The 27,174-nt window shown below is 50.9% G+C and overlaps 1 protein-coding gene across 1 annotated transcript; it reads right to left on the reverse strand.

Moving 5' to 3' along the window:
* Positions 1–5,431: 5,431 nt before the first annotated feature.
* YTHDF1 (YTH N6-methyladenosine RNA binding protein 1) lies at positions 5,432–26,495 on the reverse strand. The gene is made up of 5 exons (XM_033187094.1): positions 26,163–26,495; positions 25,905–25,929; positions 24,194–24,273; positions 11,801–13,321; positions 5,432–6,723 (listed from the first exon to the last, which is right to left on the reverse strand). Exons 1-5 carry the CDS (start codon positions 26,187–26,189, stop codon positions 6,697–6,699), a joined length of 1,680 nt encoding a protein of 559 aa, XP_033042985.1. The 5' UTR covers positions 26,190–26,495; the 3' UTR covers positions 5,432–6,696.
* Positions 26,496–27,174: the final 679 nt, after the last annotated feature.

Here is a 27,174-nt window from a genome sequence, read left to right on the forward strand (position 1 = left end):
CACGTGCACACATACCACAGAGGCACACATACGTGCACACACACCACACAAGTGAACATACCACACAGGCACACACATGCAAACACAACTGCACATGCGTTCTTACACAGACACTGGCATACATACTACATGCACATATCTACACATATACATGTGTGCACATAAGCATCACACTACATGCACAAACATGCAATACACATGCACACACACGGCAACCAAATGATCAAGGAAAGGGATCAAAATATTAACAATAAGTGAATCTGGGTGAAGAGTATTCTCTACACCATGCTTACTCTTGCAACTTTTCTGTGTATTTGACTTTATTTCCAAAGTAAGTTTAAAAAAAAGGAATGCCCTCACCTCAGCAGCCCCACCCCGTACCACCCCCTTGAGTACACCTCACGCAGCTCTTCTTGATGTTGGGACCAGGGTCCCTCTCTCACTGCTCCTCTGCAGGGATGCAGTGTCCCAGCTAGTGAAGACAGACGCCTGTGCCCCTAGCCCAGCCCCAAGCTTCTGCTTGTCCCTCCAGGTGCTCACGCCCAGCCCCAGGGTGCAGCAAGCTTCCCAAAATATAAGGGAGAGGGGGAGGGAGGCCATCCCATCCCTGAGGCCTAGCAGAGCAGGTTGGCCTAGGGACCTGGTGTTCTGGGGCCCCGTCAAGGCCACCCTCCTGCACACCTGTACCCATACTGAGGAATGATCTCACCTGCCACCTGCCACCATCTCTGGAGATGGCTATGGCTACATTAGCCCAGCTCAGCCCAGCCCAAGCAGCAAACTGCACCTTGAGGTCTCCTCCTATGATAAGGAGATCACGGCAGAAGTCGGCACATGGGGGAGGCAGGGGAACCACGACACCAGCTCTGGACGCCCCTCCTGTCTGGGCTGGACACCGGCCCCAGGGAGTTTTAACACTGAATCACACCATTGCCTACCCCGTGCCCTGGACCCTCCACAGGGCCAAGCGGGGGATGCTGTTCCAGAGAAGCAGCTACCGCCCACCCACAGAAAGTCTCCTCTTCCAAGCCTGACAGTTCCACAGGACTGAGGCGACACTTCCTGGTCTCACAAGTGGTGGCCAAAGCCCAAAGCCCCCAAGGGCTTCATCACCTGTGCACCACCTACTCCATTCCCCTGTCCCCTCAGAAGCTGCCCCGGGCCTGCCCAGCCTGCAGGGGCCCAGCCCTGTCCAAGGCAGCGCGTGAAGGCTGCCCTCGGCCCTGAAGGAGACCCTTCCCATCCCACAGCTTCTCCCGGCACCAAGTAGTGGTGCTGCGGTGTCCGAGCTCCCCGTCTGCCCATGGGAGCCCTGCCATCACCCACGGGAAGCAGCACTGCAATCTCCGAGCCCCACCCTCCGCGGGACAGCAAGAGCGTCAGCATGCTGTCATCCACAGAGCCCCGTGACGGGCGTGTGCAGGGCTGTGGCTTGTCACAGCTTAGGACCAGCTTCGGGCAGTTCGTCTTCTCCACGGCTGCAGAGCTCGGAAAAGTCCCCAAGACACGCCTCTGTCCAGGATACACTGGATGCCCTGCGCCCAAGCTCTGCCCAGATGCTAGCAGTCGCTGGTCCTTCTTTGACTCTGGGTGGCCAGGACGCCTGGGGGAGGGAGGGTGCTGTCCCCAAACAGCCCCACAGGCCATGTGGACTTCCCAAAAGCAAAGGGGCCTTGTGGCAGACCTGTCCTGAGATAGGAGCCTCAGCCCCGGGCCACAGCAGGAAGCCAGCAGGTCCAGCAGGCACCCCAGAATTTACCGAAGTTGAGGCCTGGGCCTGACGCTTATTCCGACACTTGGAGCCTGATCAGCTCAGCATGTCTGGCTCCCTCTCGCACGAGCTGAGCGATGCAGCAGGGCAAGGCCTCGCCCGCGCCCAACGCTGATGCTTCCACCTGGTCCAGCTGGCAACGATGTGTGAGACACCGAGGCCTGTGGCCGGCTGCCAGGAAAGGAGGAACCTAGACTGCTGTTCACCATCTGAACACCCCATGACTTACCAGCAAACAGGCCACTCTCTCTCACACCTCCACAGGTTCTCCTCCCGGGTAATCCTTCTCAGTCATAAGGAGGAACTCTGAGAACGCAGAGGCCTTCCAGGGCGGAGCCTAGTGGCTCGAGGAGCCTCTGAACCTGACTTTTCTTTTTTTTTTTCTTTTGAGATGAAGTTTCGCTCTTGTTGCCCAGGCTGAAGTGGTGCGATCTCAGCTCACCGAAACCTCCACCACCCCGGTTCAAGCAATTCTCCTGCCTCAGCCTCCCAAGTAGCTGGGATTACAGGCATGCATCACCACACCTGGCTAATTTTTTTGTATTTTAGTAGAGACGGGGTTTCTCCATGTTGGTCAGGCTGCTCTCAAACATATGACCTTAGGTGATTTGCCCGCCTTGGCCTCCCAAAGTGCAGGGATTACAGGCGTGCGCCACTGCACCCGGCTTTCTCTTCTTATCATGTAAGCACTATGAAGGAGTAAGTCAGGCTTTTTTTTTTTTTTCTAAACAGAGACTTGCTCCTTCCCCCAGGCTGGAGTGCAGTGGCACGATCTCGGGGCACTGCAACCCCCGCCTCTCGGGTTGACGCCATTCTCCTGCCTCAGCCTCCCGAGTAGCAGGACTACAGGTGTCCACCATCACACCAGGCTAACTTTTTGTATCTTTAGTAGAGACGGGGTTTCACCATGTTAGCCAGGATGGTCCTGATCTCCTGACCTCAGGTGATCCGCCTGCCTTGGCCTCCCAAAGTGCTGGGATTACAGGCGTGAGCCACTGCACCCAGCCAAGGTGCTTCTTTTTTTTTTTTTGTGAGGCGGAGTCTCGCTCTGTCGCTCAGGCTGGAGTGCAGTGGCCAGATCTCAGCTCACTGCAAGCTCTGCCACCCGGGTTTACGCCATTCTCCTGCCTCAGCCTCCCGAGTAGCTGGGACTACAGGCGCCCGCCACCTCGCCCGGCTAGTTTTTTTTTTTGTATTTTTTAGTAGAGACGGGGTTTCACCTTGTTAGCCAGGATGGTCTCGATCTCCTGACCTCGTGATCCGCCCGTCTCGGCCTCCCAAAGTGCTGGGATTACAGGCTTGAGCCACCGCGCCCGGCCAAGGTGCTTCTTTTAACTCCAGATGTGTGCACCCGAAAGTCAGCCAGTTATGTCCGAACAACTCTAGGCTGCAGGGGAAAGTGAGCGCCGGCCACGGGGTGTGCAGGGAGGAGGGCGGACCACCAATGCCCTGCCACACCGCGTGGAGTCCACGGGATGGAGACGGATACTGAGGGGAGCCATGAGTTGTGGTCTGGTGACTGAAGTCAGAGTAATGGAGCTTTTCCAAGCTGGGAGCTGAGGTGCAGACTCCTTTCTCACGGGCCTCCTATGGTGAGAAGACCACAGCAGAAGCCGGCCTGGGCTCACAGCTGGTCTCCAGCCAAAGAGGGCGTTTCTGTCCTACCAAAGACTGCAACAATTCTGAACAGCAAGGGGCCTGGAGGGACAGGATTCAGCCCAAAGCACCACTGGCCACACGTTTCCTCCATGTCATCCCCTAGCCTGGCCGTTTAAGACCCAATGCAGACAGCAACCTGCAGAGCCAGCCTGTAACCCACCAAGCTAGCCCAGTCGTTTAAGGCCCAGTGCAGACAGCAACGTGCAGAGCCATCCTGTAACCCACCAGAAGCCCAGAGGACACGTGGGCTTGCACCTGAGCTACTACCCAGACCCTCCAAGGAAACTTCTATAGCCAGAGGCACCTCAAACAGCAAATCCAGCTTTTCCAATAGCTTAGAATTCATATGACATATAAGAATTTTAGCACAGGCCGGGCGCGGTGGCTCACGCCTGTAATCCCAGTACTTTGGGAGGCCAAGATGGGTGGGTTACCTGAGGTCAGGAGTTAGAGACCAGCCTAGCCGACATGGTGAAACCCCATCTCTACTAAAAATACAAAAATTAGCCATGTGTGGTGGCGGATGCCTGTAATCCCAGTTACTTGGGAGGCTGAGGCAGGAGAATCACTTGAACCTGGGAGGTGGAGGTTACAGTGAGCCGAGATCACGCCATTGCACTCCAGCCTAGGTGACAAGAGCGAAATTCCATCTCAAAAAAAAAAAAAAGAGAGAGAGAATTCTAGCATGGTGGGCTTTGGGGATGGGCAGAGGGAAAAAGGAATAGGGCTCATGTGGCTGGCTTTTAGGGAGGCAGGGGTGAAAAATACTAACAACTTAAAGCTCTTTATAAAGCAAAATGAGATGAAATCCCTCCCCCGCCCCCCTCCCAATTCTCTCATTCCACAAACCTATGCCTTTCGGTTCTCCCTTCCCCTGGTAGGCCTGGCTCCTTGCCTGGCATCACCATGCACCAGGAATGCAGGCAGGAGGCCCTTAACACCCAGATACGGTGTCAGTTCTACAAAACTTTCCAAGCTGGCAAAGGGAGAAGCCACCGACTCCTCCTGTTTGGAGGCCTCAGGGGAGGTGTTGTCTAGACCGCACGATCCACTATCCATTCACAAGCCAGTCAGCAACTACCACCTGCCAGAGTCCCTGCCATCACCTCCCACTCTGTGGGGACAACAGCATCCACTTCTTCCACAACAATGAAACAAACCAAAGATAAAAGCACGGCGCCCGCCGTCACGCTCGCCACCTTTCAGCACCTCTCGGCCCAGCATTCTGAAAGTGCTGGGATTACAGGCGTGAGCCACCATGCCCGGCCTCGGCCCAGCATTCTAAAAGCCGGGAACTCATCTTTAAAGGAGCCCAGGACTCAAGAAAATGGCATAAAATATGAAGGAATTAGCTACTTGAGGTTGAAAACACACTTCCCTAAAATAACAGCAGCACTTGGAGCTGCAGGTGGGAGCACAGACAGCCTACCTCTAACTGGCCCGTCAGAACAGACACATTTTCCCCGTTCGCATTTTGTGTTTCCTTAAACCAACTACTAACTTCTGGCAGAGGCGGTGACTGCCTGGGAAAGGGTACGACAGGATTTTCTGGGCTGATGCTAATACTGTGTAACTTTATCACATACTTGTCAACTTCTGCAGATGTACACAATGTGCATTTCCGTGCTTGTACATTTTACCTCAAAAGGAAAACAAACTAAACAGGCATTAAACTCTTTTATCGCATAAAAAACAAGAGGCATTGGAGGATGAATGGAGGGAGACGGTGAGGAGCCAAGTCTGGAGAGGAGGAAGCAGTGCCCAGGCGCTGCACGCACTGCTGCGTCTGTGCATTCGTGTGCTGAGGGGTGGGTGATGGTGCCATGTAGTTTATAGTCTTAAAGAAATGAACAGCTCCCTTTTCCAAAGCGAGAGAATGAGAATCCCACACCTTGAAAAACACAGGGGCTTCCTACGGTGACTCCCCCAACGGCTTTGCAGCTTAAAAAGCTCCAACACATAAACTCACCAAGTAGGGTGAAGAATGAGGTGACACCAGGCTTGCTAAATAGTATTGTTTATTAAGGCTTGTATTCTCCTAGAGGAAAACCCAATGTCGCCCAGGACTCCATTCAGGTAGCAAGAGTTCAGAGGAAGTGACACGCTCTAAATACAAGTCTAATGATACAGCTGAAACATGAGCTCAGAGGGTCTTCTGGAGCAAGTAGTTTTCAGAAAGCATCTGCTCTCTAGGACAGTAAGGATCCTCTACAAGGGCACGTGCAGATCCAGGCGCTGGAGCGTCAGGCATGGGCACCATTTTCATGCTTCAACTCAAACTCCAGGTGGTAGTGAGCTCAAAGGTCCCTCATTCCACAAAACATGACAGCAAATTCATTTTCTAAAAAATTTTTGTTTTGTTTTTACCCATTCAACAGGAAAAAAAATTAGACACACACAGTGAAATTTACAACCAGCAGCATCCCCCATCACACTGTCTGTACTACCAGACCCTACACTGAAAGCTCAGCATTACTGGTATAAAATATTACGACGGCATTAGGATTCTTAAGAAAAGGGGTAAAATTTAAAAAGATGTGCAAACAACGAAAAATGCCCGAACCTGAACCAGACCGAAGCACCTTCCAACTCCTCCACACATCATGCCCCAACACCATCCAGCGCAATCGGGCACCAGGACAGTGAGGGGCGGGTGGCCGTTCAGTGGGCAACAGATCTGGAAGGAAAAATTTTCCAAAAACAAAAAAAAAGTGTCTCCCAAATTTAAAAAATTAAAAATTATCTGACTAGTAGAAAAATCAAATGGGTAAAATAGCACTTTAGACAAATAAAATGACAAATCAGAATGAACAAGATAATCACCAACCTTTTGATTTCAGTATTTTCAAGAGATTTTACCAGAATAAATGACAAAATGACTCATGGTTTCTTACGTTTGCTATAAAGCAATAAAGGGATGAGAAATACGAAGTCTCATAGAACAATATCAAATGACTGTGAATTTAAGAACATAATTTCTGCCAAAATAGATGCTTTGTTTATACGGATACTTGTATTTCACATTAGATCAGTCTGATTGATACGTTGACAAAAAAATACTCCTTTATTAGTGACTTCTACAAGATTATAATACATAGAAAAGTACAAATAAATGCAGATCCATCTGGGCAAAAATAAACGACAAGAAAGGCAAAGATGCAACACTCAACCCCCGCAAGGGACGACACACTGGAGCTGACCAAGCACACGTGTTTTAAACTGTTTTCAAAGTCAAACGTTAGAACATGTAAGAAACTGGTTCGTCCTTATTGTTTGTTTCGATTCTGCCGTTCCTGCAAAAAAAAAAAAAGACAGCAATTGAACACACTGAGTAACCACCCAGATGAACCCTCCTGCAAGTGGGGTCCACAGCTGCCCCGCAGCTGTGCCTGCAGATCTGGAGGCAGGGCCCCGGATGGCACCCAGGCCGCACCAGCACACAACTCTTACAACTCTGAGCTGCGCTGGGCCTGCTCTGTGGGGGACTGGCCACACTGGGCACGGCCTTCTCCCCACCCCCTCTACCAGGAGAAAAGCATCAACCACAACGGTCACATGGGCCACCTGTCTGCTGGGAAGCCCCACTTCCCACCGCTGTCTCCTCATGTGCCACTATCACTCCACATGGAAAGACACTTAGCAACGTGAAAACCTCTACACTCAGAGGGAGGAGCTGGCACGCACCAGGCTCTCAAGCAGGCCAGGGAGACGGAAGCTGTTCTTCTGTATTTTATCTCATTTAAACGTCTCAGTGGCTCAAAGGACACCAAAATCCTTCCAACTGGCTAACAAAGTGTTGTGTCACGTGGCTAATGAAGGGCAGGAGGACTCGTGTGGGCCTGTCCAGTTCAGGCCCTTCCCCACTCCCCCGTGGCTAGACTGGCTCAAGGCAAAGCTCCTCTGACCAGGTCTGCTGCCGACTCCCGTTAAGAGAATCATCTTTTCCAGAGAGTGTATGACACACAAGCTTGAGACTTACACCCGAATCTTTCCCACACTGGCCTCCCTGAGTAGCAGTGTCTAGAAGCCCCTTCAGTCTCCTTACAAGGCAGCATCCAAAGATGAAAATGTGTGATCAGGCCGGGCGCGGTGGCTCAAGCCTGTAATCCCAGCACTTTGGGAGGCCGAGATGGGCGGATCACGAGGTCAGGAGATCGAGACCATCCTGGCTAACACGGTGAAACCCCGTCTCTACTAAAAAAATACAAAAAACTAACCGGGCAAGGTGGCGGGCACCTGTAGTCCCAGCTACTTGGGAGGCTGAGGCAGGAGAATGGTGTGAACCCGGGAGGCGGAGCTTGCAGTGAGCCGAGATCCGGCCACCGCACTCCAGCCTGGGGGACAGAGCGAGACTCTGTCTCAAAAAAATATAAATAAATAAATAAATAAATAAATAAAAAGACGCAAACTAATAAAGCCAGTGGGTGGGACACCCAAACATTTAACCTGAAATCTCCTCTTTTGCTAAAAATGGACTGAATGTGTCTTCTGGTTAATAATAAACTTTGCTGGGCACTGGAATAAACACCATCCTCCTCGACTGTGGCTGCTCTCACAAGCCGCTGTGGTGTTCTCTGTCCTGAGAAGGCTCCAGAGTATTTGGATTAAGGACCTGGATAGGCAGGTCCTACTCTTAAGAATTAACATTTCCTCCCTACCCTCAAATGTAAAACTGGAAAAATTAAGAACTCTATATTTTGCATTCTCTTAAAAATACTGTTTAAAACATCTCTTCACAGGCTGGGCATGGTGGCTCACGCCTGCAATCCTAGCACTTTGGGAGGCCAAGGCGGGTGGATTGCCTGAGCTCAGGAATTCAAGACCAGCTTGGTCAATATGGTAAAACCCTGTCTCTACTAGAAATACAAAAAAAAAAAAAAAAACAGCAGGGTGTGGTGGTGGGCGCCTGTAATCCCAGCCACTCTGAAGGCTGAGGCACAGGAATTACTTGAACCTAGGAGGCAGAGGTTGCAGTGAGCTGAGACTGTGCCACTTCACTGCAGCCTGGGGGACAGACCAAAACTGTCTCAATCAATCAATCAATCAATCTCTTAACAAAAGAGGTATTGCTGTTCCTAAAAAGCAAATGCCAATCTGAGTTCAAACTAGCTGATGTTAAAGCCACTCACAGGGAAACACCCCACCTCCCTTCAGCCCTTATAAACAGCTACAAAGTTTACTGTGTGCTCTTTTTTTTTTTTTGAGATGGAGTCTGGCTCTGTCGCCCAGGCTGGAGTGCAGTGGCCGGATCTCAGCTCACTGCAAGCTCCGCCTCCCGGGTTTCCGCCATTCTCCTGCCTCAGCCTCCCGAGTAGCTGGGACTACAGGCGCCGCCACCTCGCCCGGCTAGTTTTTTGTATTTTTTAGTAGAGACGGGGTTTCACCGTGTTAGCCAGGATGGTCTCGATCTCCTGACCTCGTGATCCGCCCATCTCGGCCTCCCAAAGTGCTGGGATTACAGGCTTGAGCCACCGCGCCCAGCCTCCTGTGTGCTCTTTAAAAATACTATTCCTCATAAAATTTCTCAAAAAAAAAAAAAATAAGACAAAGAAGTACAGCTTTTTCTTTCCAGGAATGCTCAACAAGCATCCAGGAAATGCTTACGCCTGAGATTCTCTCTGCTTTGCTCTTAGTTTCAAAGAGCCCGCCTGGAGGTCGATGTGGGGTCGGGTCACGGGCACCTGCCGCCAGGGCAAGGACAGTTAGTCTGAGGAACTAAGCGATGCTCAACATGTGGAACACTCACCACTTTCACTGTTTTAAGCTAAGAAGCTTCTAGATTTTTTTAAAACCAAAAAATGTATCAACCCAGGACTTGGTCTGACTCTGCTGACATAAAAGCTACTGCTGTCCTAAGAAATCAGTATGTTTCCAAATTTATAGCTGGACAGCAATCTTGCAAAATGCTAACTCTATTTTACTTTCTCAACGGTCAACTTGTTTATGAGCTTTAGAGCAATGCGGCCAAACTTGAAATGATAAAGAAAAGGTAGGTCTGTTCTTCCAAGTCCTGAGAGAACCTTGAGAAAACTGCCCGGGGCTCCACCAGCACAACCGCAGTTTACCACCAAGAGGAAGAAGTCGCTTCCCCACAACTCTCTCTTCAGTACACTACTGTGTTCTTAAAACCGCACTGACTCGGCCGGGCGCGGTGGCTCACGCCTGGAATCCCAGCACTTTGGAAGGCCAAAGTCATGAGGTCAGGAGATTGAGACCAGTCTGGCCAACATGGTAAATCCCAAACTCTACTAAAAATACAAAATTTAGTTGGGCGTGGTGGTGGGCGCCTATAATCCCAGCTACTTGGGAGGCTGAGGCAGAAGAATCGCTTGAACCCGGGAGGCTGAGGCTGCAGTGAGCTAAAGTTGCACCATTGCACTCCAGCCTGGGTGACAGTGAGATTGTCTCAAAAAAAAAAAAAAAGCTATTTGAAATTCCACCAAACATTAACAAATCAGGTTCTCATTTGTCACTTTCAATAATACAAATTAATGTTAACACTGACCCACACGGGCCCAGAGTTTGTTGAACAGTTTAGGGAGGGTTACCAAGGTCCGTCCAGTGACGCTCCACCGGCACCAGTGGCTCTGTTGGACTTGCCTCGGAACACCCGAGGGGTCTGAGGAACACTGGATCCTGCAGGCCGACGCTCACAGGCCCTGCAGGTCGCCCACCAAGAAGCTTAACCCAAGACCCGACACAAAAAAGCAGTTATCTAAGGATCAAGTTTTTATAATGCAAGTTGTAGGACACTCGATTTTTAAAGACACCAACCAGGTCAGGAGTCCGCACACTTTACGAAAAACCAAGTATTACGGTATTTAAGAAGAAAAACTGTGCGCGCACACACACACACACACACACACACACAGCCAGCTTCCAGTGTAGCCAGCTAAGGATCTAAAGCTTCAGTAGCAATTATCCCTGCAAATTTAGCAATTCAGTATTTATTTTATACCTAAAAAAGCTATGTGTGTAATCCCAGCTACTTGGAAGGCTAAGGCAGGACAATCACTCGAACCTGGGAGGCGGAGGTTGCAGTGAGCCAAGATTGCACCACTGCACTCCAGCCTGGGCAACAGAGCAAAACTCCATCTCAATACAAAACAAAAACAAAGGGCTAAAACACAGAATATCAGTAACTAACTCAGATTCCAGTAACTGGAAATAAATGACATCTTCTTCTCTTCTCACAAGAGAGGGACTGATACTCTTCCAAAGTTCTACAAGCCCCAAGTTGTTCAGGACTTGCGTAATGTTAAGACTGCAGACAGTGCAGATCTATATATATATATATAGGGATATACATATCCCCATATATGCCAAGTACACGCCTTTCGGCCCAAAATACATTAGGACACTTGGCGCTCACAGGTGAATAATCCCTTTAACATAGAGAACTGAAAAAGCACTGAAAAGCCATCTATTATCAACTGACATTCCAGGAAGGGATTTTTTTTATAAGCAGGAGAGAATCTCGGGATGAACTCTCTTGAATAAAGGAAGCATTATGAAGTACGTCAGCAGCATCATTTTCCCATTGCTGGTACCAGTTTATGGGCGTCTGAGCCCTTCTGAAGAGCCAACACACTCAGTCCTGTCATACATCACACGAAGGCACAGACTCAGGAGTTTGGCTACAAGTATCCCAGGAAATCAGGACTGTCTCAAAAAGGCCCAATCAATGGATTTTTGATATAGGATCCATATTTGTTATTATAAAATGTCTGGATTCCAAACCTACCCCACCACCATTTTCTTTAGGACCTAGATGGAGTGAGTTGGTTTCCAAAAACTGCAGGATACTGAGTTTTTAAAAGAAAAATAAAGCAACGACCTCCAGATCAAAGACCAGAGCTTCCCAACTGCTGAGGGTCAGTGCCCTGGGAAACAAGGGCCCTTGGCCAAGTGAGGTCTCAATGCCCTATGTGCCCACTGCAGTGCGGCGTGAGTATCACCTAAGTGTTCCTCACAGACAGACGCTGGGAAGCACTGCTCCAGAAAGTATCACGACTCAAAAAGGAGAGGAGAAAGTTACCCTCAAATTCTACACAGTGCACAGAAAATTCTACACAGTGCACAGAATGTGTACACTGTGGCCCCAATTATTCAATTATAAGTGGAGAGCGATCAAAGTCGTTTGGTGACATCCACTCAAACATCATCACTGGTTACTAGTGGTACCCTCCGCGGGGAAAGCCCACGAGGCTGCCAAGACCTGGGTCCGCCCACCTGCGGCCAACTGGGAGCTGCCTGTCATGAGACTCAGCTTGGCGGACCTGCCGCATCTGCTCACCACCGGGCCACCTGGTCTAAGTGCAGCACCAAGGACACATCTGCATGGCAGCCGCCTGCAACACCCAGACTCACCTTGCGCACCACTTCCTCCTCCTCCTGGCGCTTCTCGTAGTGAGCGAAGTCGTCGAAGATGGAGGTTGTGTGCTTGTAGGAACTGATAATTTTCAGCACTTGCTTTGCTTTTTCTAAGGGCACCTCCTGGGTGTCCCGCGAGTTTGTTACCGGTTTGTTGTCGTTGTTCTCCAATCTGATGTGCCGGAGCTGGTTATTGGGCACATCCTTAACAAAAATCCACTTGACGTCAAACTTCCCCTTCCACTTGTCCTGAGACCAGACCCCAGCACTGGTGCCGTGGTCCACGGGGGACTTCATCTCGGCCACCCCACAGAAATGCCCACTCCCATTGACGCTGAAGAGCAGGTAGACGGGCCCCTTGCTGCTCATGCAGCGGAAGGCGCTGTCCAGGCGTTTGTTGCCATGCTCTGTGCTACACCAGATGGAGTACTTAATGGAGCGATGGATGTCGTCCTCAGAGTAGCTCTTGATGATGAACACACGCCCGCTTTTCAGATTCCAGTCAAACTCTCTAGGGTTATAGCTGTGAGCAGCTTTCAGTTTTTCAAGGACAGGGTGGGATTCGACGCTGGGGGTGGAATTCGGCTGGACATTTCCAGGAGAGTTGCTATCACTACCAGCCCCTCCACTCTGCCCAAACGCCGCGTTTCTGTTGCGTGGGGCAACCCAGCGGGTCTGGGGTGGCTGCTGAGGGCTCTGATACTGCAGTTGAGCCACAGGTGGGGGCTGTGCTGGGAGAGGCTGAGCCACCTGCTGGGGCTGTGGGGCAGCCTGTGGGGAGGGTGCCTGCTGGGGGACTGGGGCCTTCGGCACAGGCCCCTTGTTGTCCCAGGTGCCAATGTCCATGTTATGCTTTATAGGTGGAGGGGGCAGCGCACCCCCTAGGACAGGCCCGCTCTTTGTTTTCATTTTAGGCTGTGGTTTTGCAGGCTTGCTGGCAATGGCAGCCCATGAGGTGGGCTTTGAAACTGGCATGTTCACATTTGTCCCACCGCTGCCAGAAAGGACACCAGTCAGTGCCACGCTGCTGACAACGGAGCCCACCGTCTTGACAGCAGAGGAGCTGACGTCCCCAATCTTCAGGCCAACCATGCCCTGCTCCAGGCTGTTCATCCCGGGGGCCTTGCTGAGGGTGTCGCTGTGAAAGCCTGGCTGCCCATCAACCACAGTGCCACCCAGGGAGCTTGGGGGGTAGGTGTAGCTGCTCCCATACGCAGAGCTCTGGGTCTGCTGACCTTGAGACCCACTTGTCCCCCATGCTGAGAATGCAGGGTTTTCAGGGAAAAAATTAAACCTGTGCTGATAGATGTTGTTCCCCAGGCCCCCAGGCTGCCCAAAAACAGCATCGTGCATAAAGTGATGGTCTCCGTTGCTGAGCTGCCCGTAGGTGGTGAGGTACGGGATCGGAGGGTCCCCTGCAGTGGACCATGGAGCCTCGTTGAGGGAGTAAGGAAATCCAATGGACGGTGGGTAATAGCTGGACAGGTAGGGGTCACTCATTGAGGGGTAACTGTTACTCTGCAAAAGCAAACGTGACAAGTTACAGCACTTCCACAACACGAGGAGATGATGAAAATGCCAACCGCCTCTTGCTCAAGCACAGGCGGGGCAAAAGTAAGACCTGCACAGCACTGGGCCACTCCTTCCAGAAGGAAAGCTGTGGTCGCCAATAGGAGAACCAAATCAAGACAGAGAAATTAATAATGAACACAAACCAGGGTGTCGTCTCAAAATGTGAAGCATCATTTGCAAGGCTCTGAATTCAGGCTAAATGACTAAGCTAAGCCTCTCTAGAACTGGCAAGGGAGCAGCCCCTCCGTCTACTCTTACCTACAAAGGAATCTAGAGTTAGGACTAAACCCTTGCCCTGCTGACGACAATGCTTATGACGGACACGGACGGCATCATGGGCACTGAAATAGCTTTGTAAGGCAGAGATACTTCCATTGGCAAACCAGGATGTGCAGGGCAGTGAGGCAGTTTGCTCCAGAGAACAGACCCTAAGCTCACTAATTACTCAGCAGGCCTCAGGCACCCACCTCTGGGCCTTGACACTCCTCCTGGGACACTCTTCCATACCTGGACCAAAGCTCTCCCAGACATCCTTCAAGGGTGCTTCAGAGGCTCCTTCCACACACCCTTCCTAGCAGAGAGCCCCTGCCTCTAAGTCCAAGGGGGTTCACATTCCCATGATTTCCTGGGCACAGCACTGGGATCTTGGAGTAGGCCCCTGCACAGAGGGCCCTGGCTGCCTCCAGCTCCTTAGCCAAGAGAAAGCATCGTAAGTGGAGGACTCTGGAATCCGGGTGCAGAGCAGCCCTCGCTTTGGATGCCAACTCACCTGGACTTCCCTGTGAAAACATGTCTGTGAGGTGACTGGAACCTCAGACAGTGGTTTTAAAGTGACAGAACCATGAGGCAGAAAGGTCTGCTACAGAAGGTGAGTGCTTGAGTGCCCCATCGTAGGGGTCTCGGAAGAGCTGCCCAGGGCACAAATTTAGACTTAAGTCAGCAGTTCTGGGACGGCACCTCCTTGGAGAGACTCAACCAAGGGTCGGTCATGATTGGGTCCCTCCAACATTGCCTTAAAACCGCTTTCGTGTGAGGGGTGTGTGTGTGCACATGCATTCGTGTGAGGTGTGTGTGCGTTCGTGTGAGGTGCGTTTATGCGCACATACACATGCACACAGGCAGGTGATTCGTGTGAGGTGTGTGTGCATTTGTGTGAGGTGTGCCTATGCGCGCACACATGCACACAGGCAGGTGATTCGTGTGAGGTGTGTGTATGCGTTCGTGTGAGGTGTGTTTATACGCACACACATGCACACAGGCGAGTGATTCGTGTGAGGGGTGTGTGTGCATTCGTGTGAGGTGTTTTTATGCGCGCACACATGCACACAGGCAGGTGAGAAGGGGTCCAGTGTGATGCAAGAAGGCTCCCGCCTAGATGCATTGTCTAAGAATGTCAAAATGCTACTACAGAAAACAGAGCAGGAAGTAAAAAACATGGAGCTCTCCAGCCTGTGATGCCCGTTTTTGGATTTGCAGTTTTCCTGCTCCCCTCTCCCCAGTCGTCCAAGTAACCAGAAAGTTCTACATAAAGAGAATATGCTCCAGACCTCATCTCCCAACCTCATCCCTGCCATGTTGACCTTTCATGTTAGCATCAAAGGCCACACTATGAAGGATAACAGCACCCAGTCGGGGACACCAGGTGGGAAGGTAGCTGAAGCAAGAGGGAGACTGGGATCTCAGACAATGAAACAGGCCTGCTTCACTGGAGGGGTGACCACAAGCAGCTCTCCCTGGGGGCAGTATCCCGACACCAGCCAACACCAGTGGACTAACGAACTGGTGACCTAGCCACCACTTCCTGCCTCCTGTTCCCATCCTAGAAAACCGAAGGCTTCAGAAATCCTATTTTCTAATTTTCTTCCTGGTGACTTCTCCACTTGTGAGCAGACAATCTCAGAACCTTTTTTTTTTTTTTTGAGACAAAGTCTCACTAAGTTGCCCAGGCTGGAGTACAGTGGCGAGATCTCAGCTCACTGCAACTTCTGCCTTCCAGGTTCAAGCGATTCTCGTGCCTCAGCCTCCCCAAGTAGCTGGGATTACAGAAGCACACTACCACATCTGGTTAATTTTTGTATTTTCAGTAAAGACAGGATTTCATCATGTTGGCCAGGCTGGTCTCGAACTCCCAACCTCAGGTGATCCACCCACCTCGGCCTTCCAAAGTGCTAGAATTACAGGAGTGAGCCACAGCTCCTGGCCCCAAAATCATCTTTCAAAATGCACTAACTGCTGTTTCCCTGTAATACAAATTTGAGATTCTGGGGGTATAAGAAGACAAGTGAGATGCCATCAGTGTTGTACAAACATGAGATTAACCTGAGCTTATTCTCCCTCAAACAACTCCCATGATGCTGGCTCCTTTGCTGCAGCCTTTCCCTCGGGTGCTGCCCTGGCTGACAGGCCCAGACAGGAGGGTGAGCAAATCAGGGGGCGGTCTGTGCAGAGGACTTGCTCCTTGAGTCGCTGGCCACAGGTGCCTTCAAGGACGGCAGGCAAGGGGACAGTGCCCCCACAGGGAAGCCAGCCCTCCTCCTCCCATCGGCTGGACACATGCTCCTCAGCAGCGGTGCAATCACAACACATCCTCCTTCTCAGGCAAAAAGTGCAGATGAAAAAAAAGACCTTGATGGCCATGTGGTATTCTAATCCACTCGGCCACAACACCAACCAGAGGAGTCAGGCCATGGACACATATGCCCAGGGACACTTCTGACTACACTTAAAGCCTTCACCAAGACAAGACATCACTTACCACATGAAAAAATGCACATTACATTAAGCATGTAACATCCTGAAAATCCAACTGAAGCATTAAATGGACACACCCAGCACACAGGCCACACAGACACAGAGCCCACAAACGACCCACCCAGCTTCCCTCTACCCAAGGTGCAGGGCCTGCAGTTCTAGCTGGTACTCTGCAAACCCTTCAGCTCCAGATCACCACCATTCACACCCTGAGCCACAGAAGATGGTGACACTAATCAGCTCTGCCAGCAGCCCTAAACCCTCCTGACACTTTCTGTCCTCACCGGGTTACACAGCCACACAGGCAGGCTGGATGTAGTGACCTGGGGTCCTGTGGGCCCGATTTCCTTTTTTATCTCAGTCTTACTGACAGTCCATTTCCTGTTACATCTGCCATCTTTCCTTCAAAAGTCTGAAGGTAAAGCAGCAGGTTAATTTGTAACGCTATGTGAAGTAAGTCATTCTGTACATAAGAAAACCTGGAAATGCTGTCCTCTGCCTTCTTTATGAGCCACATGTCAGGCTGCTGTCCCACACCCCTTCCCTGGTGAGAGAAGCTGTCCCACTCACAGTCCTGGTCAAAGAGTGTGGGAGACAAATGGAAACACACAGTTCGGGCTGCCTGGAAAACACACGCAGCCTCCTTTCAGGGCCTTTGATCTCCCTTTGTCTCACACAAAGCCAGGCACAGGTTCAGCGCTCACTTGCTGCCAAGTGCTGGAGGCAAGCTGTGCTGCCCCCTCAACATTCCTTAGCGCCATGGCTCCATGGGCACTGAGTTACGAGTGTGAAAGTTTACTCCTCAGGGATATAGTCGCATTAACTCCGGCCGCGGTGGCTCACACCTGTAATCCCAGCACTCTGGGAGGCCAAGGTGGGCGGATCACAAGGTCAGGAGATCGAGACCATCCTGGCTAACACGGTGAAACCCCGTCTCTACTAAAAATACAAAAAATTAGACGGGCGTGGTGGCGGGTGCCTATAGTCCCAGCTACTCCGGAGGCTGAGGCAGGAGAATGGCGTGAACCCGGGAGGCAGAGTTTGCAGTGAGCCGAGATTGTGCCACTGGACTCCAGCCTGGGCAACAGAGCGAGACTCCGTCTCAAAGAAAAAAAAAAGAACAAATTTAAAGCTTGTTCTTAACACATTACTACCTCTGAGCAAGTGTATTTTGGTCCTGGTAAATGAGTGGCATAAACAGACCTTTTAAGGACAATACAGGCAAAACCATGATCCTGCTACTCTGCAGCCCCCTCCACAGAAGACTGCTGAGCACTTTCACAAGCTAGGCCCTCACTGTACCCCTGTGGAGAACCAAAGACCTCATCGAAGAAAGGCTAACACGTTTTCGGCCGGCACAGTGGCTCAGGCCTATCATCCCAGCACTCTGGGAGGCCGAGGCAGGTGGATCATCTGATATCAGGAGTTTGAGAGTAGCCTGGCCAACACAGTGAAACCCCATCTCTACTAAAAATAAAAAAATGAGCTGGGCGTGGTGGCAGGTGCCTGTAGTCCCAGCTACTCAGGAGCCTGACGCAGGAGAATTGCTTGAACCTGGGAGGCGAAGGTTGCCATGAGCCAAGACAGCGCCACTGCACTCCAGCCTGGGCAACAGAGTGAGACTCCGTCTCAAAAAAACAAACAAAAAAGAACTAAGAGCAGTTTTACATATTTACTCAAATTTAACGACATTCTAAAAAAGAAACTTCCATCCAAATGAACAGAACCATTTAAGTTGAAGTTAAAATGTTTACTTCCTATATCCATTTTTCTGAGATAGAGTTGGAATGACCAACCGGAGAGACTAAAGCAGAAAGGATCCCTTCAGAAGCCCAAGAGGAACAGAGAGAAGCATTTGCTTAATAAAAAACAAACACACAAACAAATTATGTAAAAGGGAAAAGTATCAAGGGAACTGCTGGAAAGTGAGGGAGTGACATGGCTCCTGGGAACCAGCTCTGACCCAGGACAGGGAACAGGCCTACCAGGATGACCTGCGGCTCTTCAGGAGAAGTCTTAGAGAGCACAGAGAAAATGTTAGAGGAAAATAACCAAAAAACCCTAATTTACCTACTTGGCTGCTCACTTTTCAGATCTGCTTTCAGGACTGGTCCTTCTGAGGCTGCAATTTCAGTCCCTGAGCTGGTGGCATCACTACGCGGAGACAGCAGGTTCTGACAGCATTCCTGCATTTGTTTCAGCAACTTGCCAATAAGAAGCATGTTCAGATCCCACTGTGTCCTTCCAGCTGTGTTTCTGGGAAGCCGCTGTGATGGCAAATGCCTACTTAGCAGGCTCTGCCACTGGGTATTTTAAGGAAGCCCGTATTTTTAGATGTAGCCACAAGAAACTGACACCCCCCGGCTGGCCCTCGGGTCATCCTGGGCCTACCAGAGCTGCGCAGGCACAGCAGGAAGCCCTGTGCCAAGCGTCTCCAGGCTATTCTCAAGGAACTCCTAGACGCTCTGATGAGGCACTGTGTTCAGTGAAAAAAACCACCCAAAATCTGACAAGCAATTTCATCAGTGTGTGGTCAGTGTACTTACACAAATGGAGACATGTGACAGTGGAGGCAGTATCCTTACCACACACGGAGGCCGTAACCTGTACAGTGTGTAACTGTACCGAATAACAGAAGTAACTATAACTTCGGTAAGTATGTGTGTGTCTAAACATATCTAAACACAGAAAAGGTAGAGTAAAAATTCGGTATAAGAGATCAAGAACGGGACACCGGTACACTTACAGTGAATGGAGCAGGTAGGCCTGAAGTTGCTCTGCGTGAGTCAGGGAGTGAATGTGAAGGCCTGGGCCCTCACTGGACACCACTGTCATCTTTAGAAACACCGTCCACTTAAGACTACATGGCCGGGCGCGGTGGCTCAAGCCTGTAATCCCAGCACTTTGGGAGGCCGAGACGGGCGGATCACGAGGTCAGGAGATCGAGACCATCCTGGCTAACACGGTGAAACCCCATCTCTACTAAAAAAATCTACAAAAATCTAGCCGGGCGAGGTGGCGGGCGCCTGTAGTCCCAGCTACTCGGGAGGCTGAGGCAGGAGAATGGCGTAAACCCGGGAGGCGGAGCTTGCAGTGAGCTGAGATCCGGCCACTGTACTCCAGCCTGGGTGACAGAGCGAGACTCCGTCTCAAAAAAAAAAAAAAAAAAGACTACACTCAATTTTAAAATTTTCCTTTCTTCAATAATAAACCCTAGCCTACTACAGCTTTTTTACTTTATAAACTACTTTTTAAAAAGCTTTAAAAGTTTTTGACTCTTTTGTAAACACAAATATATCACATATCTGTACAAACATAGTTTTTCGTTATATCCTTATTCCATAAGCTTTTTTCTATTAATTTTTTTTTAACTTTTTGAACTTTTTTGTTACAAATGAAGATATGGCCAGGCACAGTGGCTCAGCCTGTAACCCCAGCACTTTGGGAGGCCAAGGCAGGAGGACTGCTTCAGCCCAGGATTTCGAGACCAGCCCAGGCAACACAGTGAGACCTCATCTCTACAAAAAATCAAAAATGAGGCAGGAAGATCTCTTGGACCCAGGAGGTGAAGGCTGCAATGAGTCACCACTGCACTTCCGCCCGGGTGAGGGAGAGACCCTGCTTCAAAACAAAACAAAACAAAAACACAAAAAAACACGAAAACACACAAAAAACACACATATTCGCCTAGGCCTACACAAGGTCTGGATCTTCCACCTCCACATCTTGCCCCACTGGAAGGTATTCAGGGGCAACAACACGCATGGAGCTGTCATCTCCTGTGACACCAATGCCTTCTTCTGGATTCCTCCTGAAGAACCTGCCTGAGGCTGCTTTACAGCTAACTTTGTTCTAGTAAGTAGACAGAATATGCTCTTAAAAGTATAGTAAACATGGCCAGGCGCGGTGGCTCAAACCTGTAATCCCAGCACTTTGGGAGGCCGAGACGGGCGGATCACGAGGTCAGGAGATCGAGACCATCCTGGGTAACACGGTGAAACCTCATCTCTACTAAAAAAATACAAAAAATGAGCCGGGCGAGGTGGTGGGCGCCTGTAGTCCCAGCCACTCAGGAGGCTGAGGCAGGAGAATGGCGTGAACCTGGGAGGCGGAGCTTGCAGTGAGCTGAGATCCGGCTACTGCACTCCAGCCTGGGCGACAGAGTGAGACTCCGTCTCAAAAAAAAAAAAAAAAAAAAAAGTATAGTAAATACACAAAGTAGTAACAGTCAAGTATTACGCACTGTACATAACTGTATGTAACTGTAGGTGTATACCCTGGTATGACTGGGGCAGTAGCTTTGGTTACACCTGCAGCACCACAAACACATGAGTAATGCACTGCCCTAAACATGGCAGCTCCAACATCACCAGGTGACAGGAATTTTTCAGCACCATCATAATCTTATGGGACCACTATCATACTGTGGTCTGCTGCTGACCAAAACTTCATCGAGCAGCACAGGTACAGGTGCCATCTCCCCCATGCCCAGGTGGCCTTAGTAATTTCTGTCAGTGGGGTCACAGCAAACACACTCAGTCTGTTGGTCAGCCAGTGCGCAGGAGGCCTGGGGGGCCAGAAGCATCTATTCCCAACTCGGGCATCATGTGGAGACAGGGTCTTCTAAACTCTGAGTAGGAACTGTTCTGGGTCATTTCACAGTCTTTCCTTTCAGAAAACAACAGAAAACTGGGAAACTAGAAGTCCCTGAGCAGGCAAAGCCTCAAAAGAGAAAATCAGCCAGGCTCTGTGGCTCACGCTTATAATCCCAGCACTGTGGGAGGCCGAGGCGGGCAGATCACCTGAGATCGGGAGTTCCAGAGCAGCCTGATCAACATGGAGAAACCCTGTCTCTACTAAAAATACCAAAAAAAAAAAATTAGCCAGGCGTGGTGGCGCACACCTGTAATCCCAGCTACTTGGGAGGCTGAGGTAGGAGAATCACTTGAGCCAGGGAGGTAGAGGGTGCAGTGAGCTGAGATTCCGCCACTGCACTCCAGCCTGGGCAACAAAAGCGAAACTCCAGTCTCAAAAAAAAAAAAAAAGAGAGAAAATCACAACAATCAAGCCCAACCCAGAGCCCTTCACTCCCAGTTCCTCTGCTCCCCCAACTCCCATTCGAGTCACAGACTAGAAGACAGATACTGAGCGGCTACAGTCGCAAGCACCTCAGGGGCAACTAGGACTGAAACTCTAGTACCAGACGCACAGCAAGGTGGGTGGGGTGAGGCCTGTCTGAGGGAAAGACCCCACCACACGGCAACAACCCTTCATAGCCCGTTACACGTTAAACCAAGCCTAACAGGCAGGCATTCTCCTAAGACTTTCTAAACCATTCTAAGCATTACAGTTTCACACAAAACACAGGAACCAAACTAGCCTCCAACTAGATACCACAAACCATATCTGGATTTTTATCTTTTAAGTACCCAGGGTTAGGCTGGGCACAGTGGCTCATGCCTACGCTCCTAGTATTTTGGGAGGCTGATGCGTGTGGATTGCTTGAGCTCAAGAGTTCAAGACCAGCCTGGGCAACACAGCAAGATTTCATGTCTACTAAAAATTTAAAAATTAGCTGGGCGTGGTGGCACATGCCTGTAGTCCCAGCTACTCGGGAGGCTGAGGTGGGAGAATCACCTGAGCCCGGAAGTCGAGGCTGCAGTGAGCCGTGATCACACCATGCACTCCAGCCTGGGCAATGGAGTGAGACCCTGTCTCCAACAAAAAAGGACCCAGGGCTAATGGATATGTTCACTATCTTAACTGTGGCCACGGCTACACAGGTATGTCTGTGTAAGTCAAAAGTTATAAAACTGTACTGTATATATACAGAGCTAAGACACCCACTGACATAAAAATAACCTAATCCATTTGTAAAGAAATCCTCCCAAACAACACAAAAGCTCCAACTTTATAAAAATATTTTTGACTGGGCATGGTGGCTCATACCTGTAACCCTAGCACTTTGGGAAGCCAAAGCAGGAAGATCACTTGAGCCCAGAAGTTCAAGACCAGCCTGTGTACAATATACATAGACCCTGCGTCTACAATCAATCAACCAATCAATCACCAGATATAGCGGTGCATGCCTGTAGTCCCAGCTATTCAGGAGGCTGAGGCAGGAGGACTGCTTAAGCCCAGGAATTTGAGGCTACAGTGAGCTATAATCATGCCCCTGAACTCTAGGTTGGGTAACAGAGCAGGACCCTGTCTCCAAAATATACACATACATACGTATACACACACATATACATATACATACACACACACGCATACATTTTTAAGTGTACTGATGCAACCTCCCTCCCCCTTTATTGGCTAAAATTCAATACATAATACTATTAAAGTACTAAAATAATAAGAACAGTAGAAAACAAGACATTCAAAAAATCAATTAACTTCCTGCCATTACCTCTATCCAAAGGCCCATCACTGAAGTCAAGTCAGTTCTGCCCAGAGGAGGGGCAGATTCTCAGAAGGCAACCAAGAGACAAGAAACAAAAGCAGGCTTGGAGCGGGCGTGGGTCTGCCAAGGCTCCACCTGTACAAGGTTTCTCGGTCTCCAAGCTGCTTGATTCGCCAAGTGCAGCAAAAGGGAGGCGGACGAAGGAACATTCTAAGTTCTAAGACACCTTAGAAAAGGGCAGCCTAGTTTTATTCCTTCACAGAGAAGAGGTGAAGCCTGGTTTTACGTTAAAACATGCCCAGTAGCTGAGGGCTATTTGGAGTGGCGAAGGAAGGAATGCGAGCACCTGCTTTGTGCTGCCCCATGAGGCCTGCTCACCAAAGTGAGGAGCTCACAGAGGTGCAGCCCCTCATCCAAGCCACCGGCCTGGAGGCAGGGGAAGGCTGGTTCCCGAGCTGGACTCTTCACCAGACATGGCTTCTCTTGGGAGTTTTGCTGCAACAGTAGCACAGAGGAGAGAGAGCAGCTCCCAGTAGATTTTAACCAGGGCTATTGTATTCCCCAAAACACATCCGCCAAGACAGTTTTGCTACAACTGGGTATGGGGAGAGGGAGTTGCTAATGGCATCTAGTGGGTGGGAAGCCAGGGAGGCTGCTAAACATCCAACAATGCAAGGACAGCCCCCAAAACAGAATGTTCCCGTGCAAAATGTCCACAGTGCCAAGGCAGAGAAAGCCTGAATTACCTAAGAAAACAGGGCAGCTATGACTCACTGGGCCCTGCTGTATCAGGTACTGTCTCAGCGCTTTATGTGCACCATCTGATGTCCATCCTCCCAACAATTCTACAAAGAATTACTCCTCTCTCTCTTCCACAGAAAAGAAAGGTGAGGCAAGAGAAGGCAAGCCACAGACACAGGCCAGTCAGTGGTAGAGTTATAACTGAAATCAGGCCAGGCGCGGTGCCTTACGCTTATAATCCCAGCACTCTAGGAGGCTGAGGTGGGTGGATCACCTGAGGTTGGGAGTTTGAGACCAGCCTGGCCAACATGGAGAAACCCTGTCTCTACTAAAAATACAAAAATTAGCTAGACGTGGCGGTGGGCGCTTGTACTCCCAGCTACTCCTGAGGCTGAGGCAGGAGAATCGCTTGAACCTGGGAGGCAGAGTTTGCAGTGGGCTGAGATCGTCCCATTGCACTCCAGCCTCAGTGACAAAGAGTGAGACTCTTGTCTCAAAAAAAAAAAGACTGAAAACCAGGCAGCGTCTGGCTCCACAGCCCAGCTCTCAGCTGCTTCCCCAGACCACAATTCCAATCATCCAGAGCGAAAAATAACCAGTCAGCTTCAGAAACACACACACCTCCACTGCGTCAAAGGCAAGACCCATCAGCGACCCACCAACACCGGAGCCAACTAGACCTGTCCGCATCCCGGCCCCACTGGGATGCGGCCTCCTCCACGGGTCAATCATTTTCATCCCACTCATGCCCAGGGTTAACAGCAGGCACATCTTCATGAGCATTCTATCATCTCTAATACTTTATAGTCTGCTGCTTTGTTGTTTAGGATAATTTAAAAATCAGAAATGACAACAAAGGTGTATTACACAACAATTAAAACCAACTTAAAAACAAATATATGCTAACAAAATAAACTCACCTGATTTGACTGTCCAGTAAGGTAGGGCTCAAAGTCATTGTCATGAACTGTATCCTTCTGATGTAAAGAACCATTTTGTACTAGAACAAAAAGTTGCAAAATATTACCCTCAAATTTTAAAAGATTACTTTTAAACACAGAAGTCAAAGTTAGTAAAGTCTATTTCCATCTATTTCTAGTAGAAATTATGCTTTTATTTTAAAAGGAATAAAACCAGTATAGAACTGATGTTTACACAACTAATTAGAAGGGTGACAAGAAACTTTCAATAATTTAAGCTAAATTTTAAGTAAAGGCTTAATCATAATTTGGTGAGACTGACCAAATTAAGTGTTAACACATAATGCAAGGAACACAAAACCAGGGTGAAATTGACATGGTATCGTAAGACCTATGTGTGGCAAAGAGAAGTGGAGCCTCCAAAAACCCAAATGCAGAAAGTATGCCCAAATGTATGGAGAACTGAGGGAAGAAAACTTAGGAGGGAAGGGGCTGCAACCGAAGGACTGCTGGGAGTTATCTGACTCTCCACAGTGCACCCCAAATATCTGAGACAGGTCTCAGTCAATTCAGAAAATTTATTTTGCCAAGGTTAAGGACACACCCATGACACAGCCTCAGGAGGTCTTGACGACACGTGCCCAAGGTGGTCGGGACACAGCTTAGTTGTATACATTTTAGGGAGACATGAGAACAATCAATGTAAGATGTACATTGGTTTGGCCCAGAGAGGCAGGACAACTTGAAGCAGGGAGGGGGCTTCCAGGTCACAGGTAGGTAAGAGACTGCATTCTTTTGAGTTTCTTATTAGCCTTTCCAAAGGAAGCAATCAGATAAGCATTTATCTCAGTGAGGAGGAATGACTCTTTGTCCACCAGGAATTTCCTTGTGGGCAAACTGTCCTTTGTCCACCAGGAATTTCCTTGTGGGCAAACTGTGGGGAGGTATGTAACTTTTTTGGTCTTAGAAACTATCTTTTTCAAGAATAGAGGGGAGGCAGGTTTGCCGTAAGCAGTTCCCAGCATAGCTCTCGCCCTTTGGCTCAGTGATTTGGGCGCCCCAAGACTGATCTTCCTTTCACACCACTTACCTCCCACTGTTATTATGCTCAGTCAGAAAAAGAAAGCAAAGGTAAATAAAGTGCTGGGCCTTTTCCAATCTTAAAACACGATGAACGGTAGTATTTGGTTACACCTGGGCTGACACACAAAGTAGCTAAAACAGTGTTTCAATTTTCACACCAGTGCGCTCTGAGGGTTTATCCCAAGCCATAATGTCACAGGAGATGCTAACAGACTTGGAAAACGGGCTGAAACTACCCGGGATATGGAGCTTAGCCTGCAGAACCTGGGACTGCCCCTCTCCTAGAGCAGCCCCTCCTGGGCAGCAAAAGGCAAGTCGCTCGTCCCCTGCGGCCATGTCCACCCGGCAAAGCCTCCTCTCCTACCTCCCCTTCCCCAAAGCAAATCCATGATCATGCAGTGGGGAGAGAAGGACCCAAATTACTCTGAGCACTCATATATCCGCTTCTTGAGAAGCCCTTGTCTTCGACCTGTCAAGTCTCCCAGAATCGTCACACAACCTCAAGTTTTATCTCCCTGAAGCTGGCGGAAGAGAGAAAGTTTCCGGTCCCAGACGCAGCTTCCTGGACCGTTCCTTCCCCGTCCTCCTCCACTCCCGCCCGCGCTGGCCGTCCCGGGACTCCGCTCACCTTTATTATCTTGTCCTTTTGTTCTCTGCACCGCCGCAGGCCGGGACGTGGGGTACATGCAACCCGGGGGAAAAAGGAAACACAAAGTTATTCACCAGAGAACTGGACTCCAGCGGGCAGCGAGCTCGGCAGGCCCCGAGGCGCGGTCACGTGCGACCCCGGCCCCGAGACCCCGGCCTCTGCGGTCCAGCCCCAGGACCCCAACCCAGCCCCCGCGACTCGGCCCCGGCCGCGGCCCCCGTAACCCGGCCCCACTACCTGGGTGTCCACGCTGGTGACCGACATGCTTCATGAAAAACTAGACGCGGGGCCGGGGAGCCCGCCGGCTCGGGCCTCCCCGAGAGGCCGGGCCTGTCACCCTAGCTCGCGCGGCCCCGGGCCCCGCCGCCAACTCCCCGGGCGCCGGCCGGGCGGCGGCGGCTGCTGGGCGCGCGGGCCCCTGGCGAGGCGGCGACGGCGGTGAGCCCCGGACGCGGACGCGCTGAGGAGGCGTCGACTCCAATGGCGGCGGCGGCGGCGGCGGCGGCGGCGGCGGCGGCGGCGGCGGCGGCGGCAGCGGCAGCGACGGCGGCAGCGGGGCACAAGACTGCGCAGCGTCAGCGCGCACGCGGGGCAGGCCGGGAGCGCCGCGCCGGGCCGCCACGCTTCGCGCCTGCGCGCTGCTGTCTTACGGGACAGATTTCGCTCCCAGGTCGTAGTTTCGCGCGGCGGGGCGGGGGCCGCAGCCGGCTGGGCGGGGAAGCCCCGAGCCGGGGAAGTCACGTGGGGCGTGTCCGGCGGAGCCGCGGGGTCTGTCGGGAAGGAGCTGGCGGGCTGCGTCCAGGTGTGCACCGACCCCCCGCACCCCGGCCACGGCCGAAGTCGCCGACGCGCTAGAGGCACTGAGGCCTGTGTGGTTTTCCCCAAGGTCCGAAGACTAAACGCTGCTCTGGTCTGACAGCCGGGCTACGGGTCTGTCCGTGGTCGGTCCGCCCTGCCCCCACGCGCAGACCCCTGCCCGCCCAGAGCTGCGAGCCCCTGCGCCTTGCCGCGGGACCTGCGGGCTTTGTTCGCTTTGCAGCCCTGGCCTTCAGCAGCAGCGGAGCCCGGGGCCCGGTCCCGAAGGTCAGCTGTTCTGTGGATGTACCTCTGGACCTGCAAGAGGCTCGCCGGCTTATAACGAAGTTCGCATATTAGATTCTTGACCCCGATTTCATCACCAGGAGGAAAAGAGACTTACGGTAGTGCTCTGTGCCGCAGCCTAGGCCGGGCCAGGGGAGTTCTGGTCTTT

The sequence above is a fragment of the Trachypithecus francoisi genome, unplaced genomic scaffold (genome assembly GCF_009764315.1).
Source record: "Trachypithecus francoisi isolate TF-2019V2 unplaced genomic scaffold, Tfra_2.0 Lachesis_group21, whole genome shotgun sequence".
In the NCBI taxonomy this organism is placed as follows: Eukaryota; Metazoa; Chordata; class Mammalia; order Primates; family Cercopithecidae; genus Trachypithecus; species Trachypithecus francoisi.